The 15113-nt window shown below is 48.4% G+C and overlaps 1 protein-coding gene across 1 annotated transcript in view; it reads left to right on the plus strand.

Moving 5' to 3' along the window:
• Positions 1–15113, plus strand: part of GTF3C1 (general transcription factor IIIC subunit 1) — a 360695-nt gene that overhangs the window by 64971 nt on the left and 280611 nt on the right. The window contains exon 8 of the mRNA XM_082260707.1: positions 2533–2648. Within this exon, the coding sequence (XP_082116833.1) occupies positions 2533–2648 (116 nt within the window). The remainder of the gene's footprint in view (positions 1–2532; positions 2649–15113) is intronic.

A 15113-nucleotide genomic window follows, 5' to 3' on the forward strand; every position in this document is an offset into this window, starting at 1 on the left:
CACTTTAAAGACTAAGCCTTTTTCTGACACTTGTTGCTTACAAGTTAAAATCAGTATTTTTTGCTAGAAAATTACTTAAGACCCCCGAACATATATATATATATTTTGGGAAAATACACTTTAAGGAATTAAAAAAATAAATAAATCGTAAAGTTAGCCCAATTTTTTTGTGTAATGCAAAAGATGATGTTACGCAGAGAATCTTTGTTCTAAGCAAAAAAATTGTGATTCTCATTTTATCCATAATAGTGCAGCTGTACTATTTATTAACCACTTGCCGACCGCCGCACGACTATTTAGTGCGGCAGTCAGCCGCTCCTGGGCAAACCAACGTAGGGCTAAGTCGCTCGCCCAGGAGCCTGTAGGGGCGAGCACGCACCGCCGGAGGCGCGCTCCCGCCCCCGCTCGTTCACAGGGATCCTCGCGCGTGTGACCGGCGGCTCCGATGTCCACCGGCCACTCGCAATCTCCCGCAGGAGAGGGAGAAAGGCAGATGGCTGATGTAAACACAGCCGTCTGTCATTCTCCCTGATGTAAACACAGCCGTCTGTCATTCTCCCTGATGTAGGTGCAGAGACTATACGATCCCGCTATGTAGGATCGTATGTCTCTGTGGTTACATCACAAGCCACGCCCCCCCCCACAGTTAGAATCACGCCCCTAGGGATACATTTAACCCACTGATCACCAATAAAGTGAACCCCTTCCCTGCCAGTGTCATTTTTACAGTAACAGTGCATATTTATAGCACTGATTACTGTAGTAATGTCACTGGTACCCCCAAAAGTGTCAGTCAAGGGTCCGATCTGTCCGTCGCAATGTCGCAGTCCTGCAAAAAAAAATCGCAGATTGCCGCCATTACTAGTTAAAAAAAAAAAACAATAAAAACGACAAATCTTTTCCGTAGTTAGTAAACGCAATAACTTTTGCGCAAACCAATCAAAATACGCTTATTGCGATTTTTTTTTTTTACCAAAAATATGTAGCAGAAAACAAATTGGCCTAAAATGTTAAAAAAATTGTGATTTTTACATTTTTTTTTTTTTGAGAATTTCGTATAAAAAAAATGTGAAAAATATTCTTTTTTTTTAAAAAATTGTCGCTTTTTTTTGTTTATAGCGCAAAAAATAAAAAACGCACAAGGATCCAATACCACCAAAAGAAAGCTCTATTTGTGGGGGAAAAAAGGACGTCAATTTCATTTGGGTACAGCGTCGCATGTCCGCGCAATTGTCCGTTAAAGTCACGCAGTGCCTAATCGCAAAATAGGGCCTGGTCTTTGAGCGGACTAACCCTCTGGGGCTTAAGTGGTTAAGCTAAGGAAGGGGGGTCTGGTAAATTACACATTTACTGACTCCTTCCCCACTCTCCATCCTGACAGATCCCCTGCAGTGGGAGATGGATGTTGGGGAAACCCGACAGTGCTGGGGGTTGGGGCAGGGAAGCATACAGGAGCCCAGGGCTGCAGGACAGCAAAAGGGAGATGGGAGCGCCATGTGGAGGAATTGATGCCCTGTATTTCCCTCCTGCAGCCGCTGAATGTCTGCGGAATGGAGAAGAGTTGAAGTGAGCATTTAGCGGCTACATGGAGGGATCAGTTCCTCTACATGCCTCCTTCTTCCTATCCAGGCATACAGGGGGACAGGGGGGCTGCACGGGGCCCTCGAGCTGGGGCCAGGCTGCATTGATGACCCCTGTACATACGCCCTTTCATTAAAGCAGTCCACTCATTTATTGGGCTACCAAAATTCATTTTAGGTGGACTGCCAATGCACCGCAACATACAAAAATAACACACAATCCTTTTTTTTTGTGTGCGCTGTGGTGTGTTGTCTGCTACTGTACAGTGTGTTGGAATGCCACTCATAATGAATGGTACCACTCATAGAGCCATATTCATTACGACAACACACAAGTGGGAATGGGCCTTAATGGAAACCGTAATTATTATGAGTCCATTTTTTCAGGTTTGTAAGTTTCTATGTGTTTTTAAGTGTTAACTATATCCTATCTTTATAATCTTAGTTTTACAAATACACTTCTAATACATGACAAAGGGCTCCCAGAGCTCTGCAAGTTAGCTAAAGAAAACAGCACAGCAGATCCTGCTTGCTTTGGAGCTCTATTTTGTCTGATTTCCATTTCATATTGAATCTTCCGATGAGCAATGGGTGACTTCTCTCATTAAGTTTCAGTTTCGCACTGCTGAGGAGGATATGTACCAGTTTAAAAACTGTAAGAATCCCTCCAACTTACTCAGAAGTACACAAATAATATTTTTTTATTTACTTGCAAAACCTAAGTTCAAGCATTTTATTATATTGAGATAGAAAACATCTACAGAAGGCTGTGTACTGCTACACCGGTGTATTGTTCCTATGGTGCCAAAGTCTGTTAAATCAGGAGTGTTGCGGTATCTTCACTGGCACTTTACTGTGTATCCAAATACTAAAGGCTGTATTTTCTGATTTTTTTTTTTTTGGTGAATTTAACCATTTCAAATAATATATACTATTTGTATTTTTTTTGCAGTTGAAAATCAAGGCACAAATGGAATTTCACAAAGAGAGATAAGATTGGCAATGAATGTGGGGAAGCTGGAAGCCAGAATGTTGTGTCGTTTATTAGAAAGATATAAATTGATTAAGGTAAGATATTTTGTCTTGTGGGGGTTGAGGGTTGTTCATCGCATGTCTTTAAAAAAAAAAAACAAAATTAAAAGGATGACTGCACTTTCTTTATCCTACATCCCAGGACAAAGGGTATCTTATCTCAATTGCAATAGGTTTATGCTGCTGCCCCCTTTAGATGATTGGACACTGCAAAAAGATAGGAAGTCCCCCTCCTAGGCTTAACCCCTCCCCGCTAAGCAAGGTTTTCGCTTTTGTTGCAAGCCATGAGCCATTAGGGCAGTGAGGTGGGATACCTGAGTCCTGAGATCTAATCCAAGAAAAGGATTTCACAGATAAACTAAAAATCCCCCTATACTTTATTATAAATCCCAGATACAGGGTATCTTCTTCATCTCCATTACAATAAGTATGTCCTAAAGCACTTATTGTGAGGGAGGGGGATCAAGTCAACAGGTCCCCTACTGCTAAACCGATATAAATTGCCATGGGGACTGGCAGGGTTCTATAAAGTGATTACCAGCTGGACACATCAAAAATACATGCACAAGTTCTCCACACAGTTCCTCTATCTAGACAAAGGCAAACTCTTAGCTGCAAATATCATATGCATTTTCATTAGAACAGGGAGAAGATCCCAGCTCAATGTACATTTCTCTTTCGTTCACTGACGGACACAGCTCCAGAATCTTCTTGACCATTGGGTTATACTGCTCCCTACAGAAGTAAGACACTAGGCAGGTACAAGCTTTACCACGCCTATGGGGCAGTCCCAGGGGGTATACTCCCACTTCCTGCTATAGGCATTCAGTTTTTTTCTGCCCAGTCAGAAATAAGGACCTGGTTCCTTGCTAGGATCTCTGGTTCTAGCATGTTTTCTTTTTTTAAAAAAAAAAAAAAGATTTTTTTCCTCTTTTTTGTTATTTTTTGTTCCTGTAAGATCTCCAATCAACTGCTGGACTGGGCAACGGACTGGATATTCTAGTTCCTTACGGTCTCTGCAGTCCAGCCAGTGAGCATGTGCAGACCTCAGCTCCGTGCTAGGTTGGTCGCGACATAGCCCCACTTGACGGTGGCTGGCCTGTGAGTAAAATGTCCCGCGAGGGCGCATGCGACCTGGTCCAGGTCTGAGTCATAGCGTGCCTCCTGGCCGCAGCACCCCCATTCCCATGGAGAGGTGGTCTGCCTGGAGCGGTGCCCACCCGGTTCCATGGTATGGCAAGTAGTGTCCTCCCTCCCCTGGTGGCCTAATCGGGGTGGACGTGTGCCCCTCCCTGGAACGGTCGAACACCTGGGTTCCCCTCCTTCCCACACAACGTCCTCCACCGTGGACCACCCCCAATCTACCCACACCTAACCCCCCCTCCTTGGCCATACCTGTCCAGGATCGCCTGTGGGGTTTCAAACGGGCGAATTGGGGGGGGGCGGGGGAGGGCGCGCCTCCGACACCTGAACGTGCAGTTTAAGGGGGATTTGTCCTGGTGGGGGCTCCTGCCAGGGCCCTCCTGTACTGTGAAAATTTACCTTAGCGTCCCCTGTGGGGTCACGGGAGCCATGTGTAGCTGCTATTTCGACGTAGATTGCTGGCTGTAGATACGGCAGCCATGTTTGTGTAGTTCGGTGGCCATTTTCTCTGTGGTTTTCCATTAATAAAAGTGGCGGCCATGTTTTTGGAGCCTTGTGGGCGGTGACTGTGGCGGTTGACCTCTAGTGCTGACTCCTGGACATCCTCTTTCTCTCTGATCGCTGCATGGTGTACAGCATCCAGCGCTCTGCTCTGTGCTGACCGGGGTGGTGAGGTATTGTGGGTGCTCTAAGTGAATCTCGGCGGCGGGGGGTCACTTGGCAGTGTTTTTTTTTCTAGATTGCCTGTGTGGTTCCCTGGTTAACATGGAGTTGCTGGAGCAAATTTCACCCCCTGATCCCATCTCAGAGGGGGCGGGCTTTTCTGGGTCCCAGTCCACCCTGTCTGCAATGGCTGCGGCTCTTGAGTCCTGAGTGTCCAAGGTTGATTTGGTCCTGCAAAAAGGAACCAGCAAAAAGCGTCCACCACCCTCACCTGCCTCCTCTGTCTCCTCGGGTTCTGAGTCTGATCTGGCCGCCGCGGACGCGAGTCACCCTGTTGGGTCTGGGTCCATGCACCCTAAATGCTCTGACAGTAAGGATGATTCCTCCTCCACTACAGCCGCACATGAAAAAGCGCTGATGGAGACACTAGTTGTATCAGCACAGGAAACTTTTTAAAAATGGAGGATGCAGCTGCGTCGGAGGCGCTGGCCACCTTCGGTACCTGAAAATCCTCAAAAGCGGCAAAGGTTTTAACTTTTCCCGCCTATTTTGACAAAATTGTCACAAATCAGTGGGGTTACCCTAAACGCAGTGTGGTGGTTCCTAAGCGTTTCGTTAGAAGGTACCCCTTTGAAGTCCACCCGGAGGAGTCTGGCATTTAAGGACCCTTTTGATAGGAAAGTGAGACCTTGGTCTGGCACGTTTACTATGGCTGGTTTGGTCCTTAGGCTGGTGTTCACCATTGCCTTGGTGTCCCAGACCTTGATGGAGTGGGCTAAGCTTTTGCGCCAGGATCTGGAGGGGAAACAGCTTCTCCCTGCCTTTGCGGAGCTGGAGGACCAGTTGGTCCAGGGGTTACAATTTATCTGTGATACCTCTCTGGATATGGCTCCCTTGGTTTCTAGGCTGACCGTGACAGCAGTGGTCCTTCAGCGCACGATATGGCTGAAATGCTGTTCTGCGGATCGAGCTTCCAATAAGGCCTTATCGGAGCTCCCCTCTGTGGGGGATCGCCTGTTTGGGTCTTCCCTGGATGAAATCATTAAGGGAGTCACAGGAGGGAAGAGTACTCTCCTCCTACAGACTTTAAGGGGCAAGGAGTCTCATCCCAGACGTGGTCCTTTTTTTTCTCTGCTTTTTTCGTCCCTCAGGGTCTCAAGACAAAGGATCCAAATGCGTTAGAACCGTCTCTGGAGGTTCCAAGAGGCCCTAGCCTGGTAAGCCAAGAGCAGGTCCTTTCAGACCTGCAGACAAGCCCTCTTCTGCCTGAAGGGGCACCCTCACTCGTATCTGGGGTGGGGGGCCGTCTTCGTGTTCTTTCCGGACCCGTGGACCTCTCTGTTTCAAGACAGGATGGTCCACGAGCTGATTCGGTCTGGCTACAAGATTGGTCTTTGGTCTTATCCTTCAGAGAGGTTTTTTTCCTTCCAACTTGCATTTTCCCCAGACCGCCTGCATGGTGGTACAAGATTTGCTGCTGCAAGGGGTGATTGTACCGGTTCCAAGCTCGGAACGTTTTTGGGGGCTTTTCTTCAAACCTGTTTACAGTTCCCGGGAAAGAAGGCAAAGTTCGTCCAATCCTGGATCTCAAACCCCTGAACCGCTTTGTGCGGGTACAGAAGTTCCGGATGGAGTCCATCTGTTCGATAGTGGCATCCCTTCATCAAGGGGATCTTCTGGCCTCTAACGATATCAAGGACGCTTACCTCCATATCCCAATAATTCCTCCTGATGCAGGTTTGCAAGGCAGCCACTTAGTCATCTGTGCAAACTTTGACAAAATTTTACAAAGTAGATGTGTTGGCATCTGCGGATGCTACTTTTGGCCGCAACATTTTGCGGACTGCTGTTTGAGAGAACTTGGTCCTCCTTTGAGGTGAGCTTTTCAGGTGAGCTCCAGTTGTACCTAGTTAAGCTCCATGTTACCTGGTTGACTAGGTTTAGCCTTTGGGAATTTTTTTTCTTCTGTGTTTTTTCTCACCCCTCATTTGACACTGCTTTGGGACATCCCAATCGTCAAGAAGATTCTGGAGCTGTGTCCATTAATGAATGAAAGGGAAGATTGTATTTTTGTCTTACCGTAAAATCCTTTTCTCCTCTCAGTTTTCAGGACGGCAACACATGAGAGATGAGAGGCTCCACCCTACAGGAAACACAATCAGTTCACAACTGTTAAAAGGCCCCACCCTTCCCCTTGTCCCGCAGTATTGATTGTGTTTCTCCTACAGCGAAACATTTGTTTTTTTTCTCTGACCAGAAGACCTAGAAAGTCGGATGGTACTCCTGTGAGGCAGTATCAGGAACGCCGGTGAGGGCTGCACTCTACCTGCATGCCTTTAAGGCTTCTCACAGGTCACCTCTTGTGGCACAGGGAAGTCAGACACAGCGTGGTGGTCCCTCCGCTTGTTGTCCCACTCAGCAGCTCGGGTCTCCTCCTGTCCTCCCCTGCAAACATTGGGCGCCATGCTGTAAACAGCCTGCCGCATAACATCAGCAGCGATGAGGGGAGGACCCAGTACGCTCCAAGCCGCATTCTGAAACCGGAACTTCCAGTCTGAACAGGGAAGACGCTGAGCACGCAAAGCGACCCGGGAGTGGGTGTAAGGCGCAGAGGAGACGCCGGACCCACATAGTGGCGCAAAAGTAACAGGCTCTTCAGCTACTAAGAGCCAGAAGGCTGCTAAGAGCGTGAATGAACCCTGTCTGGAGCCACCTCATGGAGAAGGAGGAGGGAAAGACGACACAGTTGGCTGCAGGCAAAGCAAATTGGGGGCCAGGTAAGTGCCTTTTTCTGAGCTGAGTTCAGAAAATGGCAGAATGCTTTAGGACAGCAGAAGAGGAGAAAGGCTGTCTGCTAGCCCCCCCCCCCCCCTCCACCCCCTTTGCAAATAAGGTGGGATACCAGAACGTGTGTGGGTGTGTATGCTGCAGTGTGAAGCACACAGCCTAACTTTGCAGCTCCCCAGTCGGGACAGCAACTTGCGAAGGGGTGATTTTTGCCGCTATCCCCCTCGTGATCATGAGGATGGAAAAGCAAGCCCTGTGGCTGTGGTAAAGGGGGAAAACAACAGTGGTAAGTACTTCCCTTTGCCTTGGGAGCTTAGCAGCAGTATCCCTTATAACGTCCTTTTTTTCTCACAAACAGAGCTTTCTTTTGGTGGTATTTGGTGGATGTGGGCCCCTCCTTAGGATGGTCGGACCCCCGGATTTCCCCACTGTCCTGGCACGCACCACCCCTTTCCTGTCCCCCCCCCCCTCCCCTCCCCCTCCTCCCCTCACTTACTGGGGCTGTGGGGCGATTGAACCTGCCCTTGGGGGGGCGCTTGCCTGTCACTACCAGGGCCTCCATCCTGTCGGTCTCATCCAGGAGGCTGAAGGTCCCCTCGAGGGTCCCCAGACCGCGCGGGGCCACCATTTTCTTGTAGCCTATGTGCTGAGAAAGATCGGTGGGCATTTTCTCATTGAAAATCACTGGCGGCCATGTTTGTGGAGTCACTAGAGGTGTTTTTTTGGCAGTAGAGCTCCTCCTTTTTACCTAGTGCTGACACTCAGGTTTCCTCCTGATCTCAGATCGCTGCAGACACGTGCTGTACAGACATCCTGGGCCTTCCTGTTGCATCTCTGGTGTGGGTGGTGAGTCTGGGGAGTCTCTCTCTCTCTACTGGGGGTCTTCAGTGCTTGGTCCTGACCTTTTGGGGGCGTTATAACTTGGTGGGACATTTAAAAAAAAAAAAAGTTTCAAAATCTTCTGCAGAGTTCCCGACATGGACTCTGTGGAAAGCATTTCCCCACCTGACCCTCTCTGAGGCCACAGGGCCATGCGGATCCCAGCCATTCATAGATGCACTGTCAGCGGTCTTGGAATCCTTTGTGTCCCGGGTGGAGGTGGCCTTTATGGGGCGAAGTGCAAAAAAACACCCCCTGCCTACCCCTGCCTCTTCTAATGTGTCAGATTCTGATTCAGCCGCCGCAGAAGTGGGTCTCCCTGCCGGGTCTACTACCTTGTGCCCTGTCTCCTCTGATAGGATGACACTTCTCCCTCTGCCACTGCGCAAAAGAAGGAGCTGGTTGTTTCTGTGCGTGAGACCCTAAAAATGGAGGACGCAGCTGCGACTGAGGTGCAGGTGACATTTGGCACTCGCAAGCCATCCAGAGCGGCAAAGGTTTTTCCCTTTCCCATGTATTTTGACAATATTGTCAAAAAATAGTGGGACCGCCCCAAGCGTCCCCCTGGGGTTCCTAAGCGGATTGCCAAGCGCTACCCCTTTGAAGAGTCTCTTAATAAAAAGTGGACTGTGCCACCTACCGTTGAACCCTCCGGTCTCCAGACTGAATAGCGCTACCATGATTCCAGTGGAGGATTCCCCGTCCTTTAAGGATCCGGCGGATAGAAAGGCGGAATCTGTGGCTCGCAATATGTATTCCCTGGCGGGGTCTGCGCTAAGACCGGTGTTTACTATTGCCCTTGTGTCCCAAACTAGAACTGAATGGGCTAAGTTACTACGCCATGACTTGGAGAGGGTACAACTTCCCTCTGCCTTTGCGGAGCTGACGGACCAGTTGATTCAGGGGCTGCAATTTCTTTGCGATGCCTCGCTGGATGCAGCTCCACTATTGGCCCGAATGCCGGTTTTGGCCGTGGTCATCCAGCGTATTCTTTGGTTAAAATGCTAGTCTGCGGATCAGACCTCAAAGAAGGCCTTACAGGGGGTAAGAGTACATTTCTCCCACAGGCTATCAAGGGTAAGGACCCTCGTCGTAGACAGTTCATTTCTTTTCAGCACATACGTTTTTTCCTCCCTCAAGGTCAATTGATAAGGGATCGAAGTCTTTCAAGGCCCCCTCGGGGGGCTCCAAGCGATCCTGGAAAACAGAAGTCGGGTTTCTCCAGACCTGCGAATTAGACCCCTTCGGCCTGAAGGTGCGCCCTCACCCATATCTGGGGTGAGGGGACGTCTTTGCCGGTTTCCGGACCTGTGGCTATCCCGAATACAAGATAAGTGGGTTCACAAGGTCATTCGGTCCGGTTACAAGATCGAGTTTCGATCCGTCTCTCCGGTAAGGTTCTTCCCTTCCAATGTGCGCCTGTCCCCGGATCACTTACGGGCTCTCTCTAGGACGGTACAGGATCTGTTACAACAAGGAGTAATAGTTCCGGTTCCGTCTTCAGAATGTTTTCAGGGCTTTTACTGAAACCTGTTTACGGTCCCCAGAAAGAAAGGCAAGGTGCGCCCAATCCTGAACCTAAAGGCACTGAATTGCTTTGTGCGAGTTCAGAAATTCAAGATGGAATCCATTCGCACGTTGGTGGCTTCTCTAAATCAGGGGGATTTCCTTGCCTCCATAGACATCAAAGATGCCTGCCTTCACATCGTAATCTGTCCAAGACATCAACGGTTTCAGCAGGTTTGCCGTGGGAGAGGATCACTATCAGTTTGTGGCATTACCCTTTGGTCTCGCCTCGGCTTCTCGGGTCTTCACAAATGTGTTGGCTCCGGTCCTGGCGTTGTTACACCAGAGGGGGATATCAGTCCTGGGTTTAAACGACAACAAACACAAGGGCGCACCGGCCTAGTGCATTATCTCTTAGACAGGTTTATTAAAATAATGAATTAAAAATACTCACAAACGAGTTTCTTGATAAAAAGCACATCAAATACCGGTAGATATAAAATCCTCAGCATCAAGATCGGGATTGGATCGTCCCCTGAAGCTGTACAGGCTTACGCGTTTCGAGGCAGCACCTCTTCCTCAGAGCCTGAAGAGCATGTCTAAACACATGCTTTATACATGAACAAAGACTCAGTGGATTAGGTACAATTAGGTGGAGTCCCTCCCACTCCAGGGCATGTGCATGAGGTTCCCACCCACAAGCTATCATCTATCGAGGATAGAGTCACACCCCCAGAAACTGGGGAGGGCACAATCATAGATAATACTTGGGTAGGAGCTGAGTGGTTAGATTTATATGAATCTGTTGTAGTACACAAATAGTTAACACTTATGAATAAAATAGTATATATGTATATAGAGAAATTCTGGTTTAGGCTGAAATGGAGTTGCACTTAATTGAAATATAGTAGCGAATGCGACTATTCAGATTACTATTGTTACTATTATCATCACTGACAAACCCGAAGGTAGGAGCAACAATCAAAAAAACAAAATTTGAGCAAAAAAGGAACCTCCAAATGGCAAATCCAAAAATGGAAAGGGGGGGGGGGAATAAAAAGTGAAAGGTGAAAGCAAAGGCAATATACAATCATCCTGGTCAGCCCAGTGCATAGATTCCATACACGGCATAGTTTTTATGTATATAGTTTATATAATAGTGACCATGTTGCTGGTGACCCACAGCACATTAACCTGGATCTCCCTATTTAAACTGATAGCCAGCAGGGGAGAGCCAAACACCTGCTGGCTAAGCATACACATTCTACTACCAAGTGGGGGGGGGGGGGGGGGGTTGACATTCATGTAGCCCAGTACAGCAGAAATTTTCAGTACTGTATATGGTGTTCAGTAGGTAATACAGCCCATTTTGGAGTTATGCAATTGTGCCTAGATGGCGGTGTGAGCAGCTGCCCCCTTAGGGGTGCTATCAGGTGACATGAGAGAGGTGAACTTCTGGCAAGGACCGTTTGATGTGAATGGGGACATTGCCTGCATCTGGGTGTGGTCTCCTAGCGTACAGCAAGCCTTCGATGGGCGGTGCGCATCCCAGCTGCCCTCCCTCCTGCTGTCTGTGCCTCGCCCAGCTGGGAGGAGCGTCGGTAGCTTGTGGATGGGATTCGCTTGTGAAAGAGAGGCTTGGAGTGCCTCTTTGACTTATGGGTATGGCGAGATGTGTCCCACGGTTCATGGGACGCTTGTACTGGTAAGATGGGCTTACTGAGCTGTAAACTGCAATCTTTGAGAGTGGTGCTATTTTGGGGAATCACCTCTTCTGTCACTAGAGTTGTATCCCAGACAGAGAGGAGCCAACAGCGGCCATGATGCCCCTGGGATCATTGGGTGAGATGTCCATTTGCAATATGCATCTATTATGTTCTGCTGTGCTGGTCCCCCCTCCCTCACTTGGTAGTAGAATGTGTATGCTTAGCCAGCAGGTGTTTGGCTCTCCCCTGCTGGCTATCAGTTTGCCTTTGCTTTCACCTTTCACTTTTTATCCCCCCCCCCCCTTTCCTTTTTGGATGTGCAATTTGGAGGTTCCTTTTTTGCTCAAATTTTTGTTTTTTGATTGTTGCTCCTACCTTCGGGTTTGCCAGTGATGATAATAGTAACAATAGTAATCTGAATAGTCGCATTCGCTACTATATTTCAATTGAGTGCAACTCCATTTCAGCCTATACCAGAATTTCTCTATATACATATATACTTTTTTATACATAAGTGTTAACTATTTGTGTACTACAAAAGGTTTATATAAATCTAACCACTCAGCTCCTACCCGAGTATTATCTATGATTGTGCCCTCCCCAGTTTCTGGGGGTGTGACTCTATCCTCGATAGATGATAGCTTGTGGGTGGGAACGTCATGCACACGCCCTGGAGTGGGAGGGACTCCACCTAATTGAACCTAATCTACTGAGTCTTTGTTCATTGTTCATTATATAACGCATGTGTTTAGACATGCTCTTCAGGCTCTGAGGAAGAGGCGCTGCCTCGAAACGCGTAAGCCTGTACAGCTTCAGGGGACGATCCAATCCCGATCTTGATGCTGAGGATTTTATATCTATTTGATGTGCTTTTTATCAAGAAACTCGTCTGTGAGTATTTTTGATTCATTATTTTAATAAACCTGTCTAAGAGATAATGCACTAGGCCAGTGCGCCCTTGTGTTTGTTGTCGTTAATAGTGTTCACGGACCACCCTGGTCCAGCGAGGGGCTGCAAGGCTGAAGTATTATAAAGTTGCTGTGTCATCTGTTTTCATCTACAAGCCTACAGTCAGGTTGGATAGAGTATTGCACCACTCAGAGCGCAGGGAATAGGTGCTGCATTGACAGTACATCTACTTATCAGTCCTGGGTTACCTGGATGATCTGCTTCTCCGAGCAGAGTCTCCCACGGCACTGGTGACAAACTTAAAGGTCACCACGAGAACTCTGGAGGATTTTGGGCGGATTCTGAACCTTCAGAAGTCGTCCCTAGTTCCTTCCATGAGAATGGATTATCTGGATCTGACTTTGGACTCGTCCTCAGCCAGGATGTTTCTTCCTCCTGACAAACTTCAAAAACTCCAGACTGCGATTCAGCTATTGCTGTCCAGCAAATGGCCATCCCTTTGGACTTGTATGAGAGTTCTGGGACTGATGGTGTCGTCCTTCGAGGCAGTACCTTTTGCTCAATTTCACACGAGAATTCTTCAGAAGGAAATTCTTCTCAAATGGAACAAAGATCCAAGTTCCCTGGACAACCAGATCCAGCTGAGCCAGGTGACCAAGGGAGTCCCTGTTATGGTGACTTCGGTCCCTGATGCTTAAACAAGGAAAATCCTTCCTCCCCATACATTGGACCGTGATCACCACGGATGCCAGTCTGTCCGGGTGGGGAGGTGTTCTCGGCAAGCTTTCTGCTCAAGGAGTTTGGTCCCTGGAAGAATCCAGGTTACCGATCAATGTTCTGGAGTTGAGAGAGATCAGGCTTTGCCTAGTCCACTGGACAGAGTACCTTCAGGGCTGTCCAGTGCGCATTCAATCGGACAAAGCCACGGCCTTAGCTTATATCAATCACCAAGGGGGCACCAGAAGTGTCCTTGCGGCCCTGGAGGTGGCAGGCATCCTTCTGTGGGTGGAACGCTTTGTTCCGGCTCTCTCCACCGTTCACATTCCAGGAGTGGAAAATTGGCAGGCGGATTACCTCAGTCGGCAGACCTTGGCTCCAGGGGAATAGTCTCTCCATCTGGAGGTGTTCCAGCAGCTGTGCCTTCGCTGGGGCACTCCAGACGTAGGCGTCTCGGATGAACAGCAAAGTGCAGAGGTTTGTGGCCCGCTCTCGGGACCCTCTGGCAGATGCCACAGATGCGCTGGTGGCTCTGTGGGGTCAGTGTCAGCTGATGTATGCCTTTCCTCCGCTCAAGTTGCTGCCAAAACTTCTTCGCAGGATCGAGGCGGAAGGGATTCCAGTCATCCTTGTGGCTCCAAACTGGCCTCGCCGAGCTTGGTTTTGCCGACTTGGTAGGCGTTCCTTGGAAACTTCCTCTCAGGGAGGATCTGCTGTCTCAAGGACAAATCTTCCATCCTGCTTTACAGTCGCTGGCTTTAACGGCTTGGCTGTTGAAAGCCAGGTGCTGAAGGACAGGGGATTGTCTGCTCTAGTGATTCCCACTCTGCTTAAAGTAAGAAAAGTGACTTCTAGAAAGATCTATCATCATACGTGGAAGTCGTATATTGCGTGGTGTGAGTGTCTTGGGGTTTCCCCTTGTTCCTACTCGGTGGCTCGGATCTTGGCTTTCCTTCAACGGGGAGCTGATCAAAAATTGGCATTGAGTACTATCAAGGGTCAAGTTTTGGCCTTGGCAATTTTCTTCCAAAGGCCATTAGCCTCCCATTCCCTGGTGCGTAGCTTTATCCAAGGGGTGTGACCTTCGTTGCCACCTTGGGATCTTAATTTGGTGCTATCAGTTCTCCCGAAACCTCCCTTTGAAAATATTCGGGAGATTCCCCTGCTTACCTTATCTCAGAAGGTGGCCTTGGTGGCTATTACTTCTGCGTGCAGGGTGTCGTAACTGGCGGCGTTGTCCTGTTCTCCCTATCTGGTGGTTCACAGGGATAAAGTGATGCTTCATCCGGATCTGTCCTTCCTTCCGAAGGTGCTTTCCAGCTTCCATTTAAATGAGGATATTGTGTTATCCTTCTTGTGTCCTAAGCCTAAACATCCTAAGGAATTTGCACTGCATGCTTTGGATGTGGTTTGGGCAATCAGGGTGTACTTGACGACTACTGAGTCTTTTCGAAAGTCAGATTCGCTCTTTGTTTTCACGGATGGACCAAAGAAAGGGCTGCCTGCGTCTGCTGCGACTATTTCCAGATGCATCAGACAGACGGTTGTGCAGGTTTATTCAATTAAGGGTCAGGTTCCTCCTTTCCCTGTTGAGGCGCATTCTACTCGGGCTTCCTGGGCCTTTCGCCATCAGGCATCTGTGGTTCAGATTGGCAAGGCGGCTACCTGGTCGTCTGTTCATACCTTCACAAAGTTTTATAAGGTGGATGTGCTGGCATCTGTAGATGCCTCCTTTGGCTGCAAAGTCTTGCAGGCTGCCGTTTTAAGGGTATTTTGGGTCTCCCTTGAGGTTGTTTAATGTTGTTTTCAGGTGGGTCTCATCTTGTTCTGATGTGTCCTATGTTGCCTGATTGTCTGTGGTTCAGCCTCTGGGAATTGTTTTCTGCTGTTCCCACCCCTCATGGTTTATGGCACTGCTTTGGGATGTCCCTACTGTTATGAAGAACAGAGACTGCGTCTGTCATTGAATGATACAGAAAACTGGATTTTCGTCTTACGGTAAAATCCTTTTCTCTGAAGTTCATTGACGGACGCAGTACCCGCCCCTCTATTTTGAGTTGGGTTGGTATTGTTTTCTCTGACACTGCTTTATTACAAAACTGACATCCTCTAGCAGAGAGAAGGGATATACCCCCTGGGACTGCCCATAGGCGAAGCCAGAACTTTTTTTTTTTTTTTTGCCTAGTGTCCT

The sequence above is a fragment of the Pelophylax lessonae genome, assembly GCF_965119305.1.
Source record: "Pelophylax lessonae genome assembly, chromosome: 6".
In the NCBI taxonomy this organism is placed as follows: domain Eukaryota; kingdom Metazoa; phylum Chordata; class Amphibia; order Anura; family Ranidae; genus Pelophylax; species Pelophylax lessonae.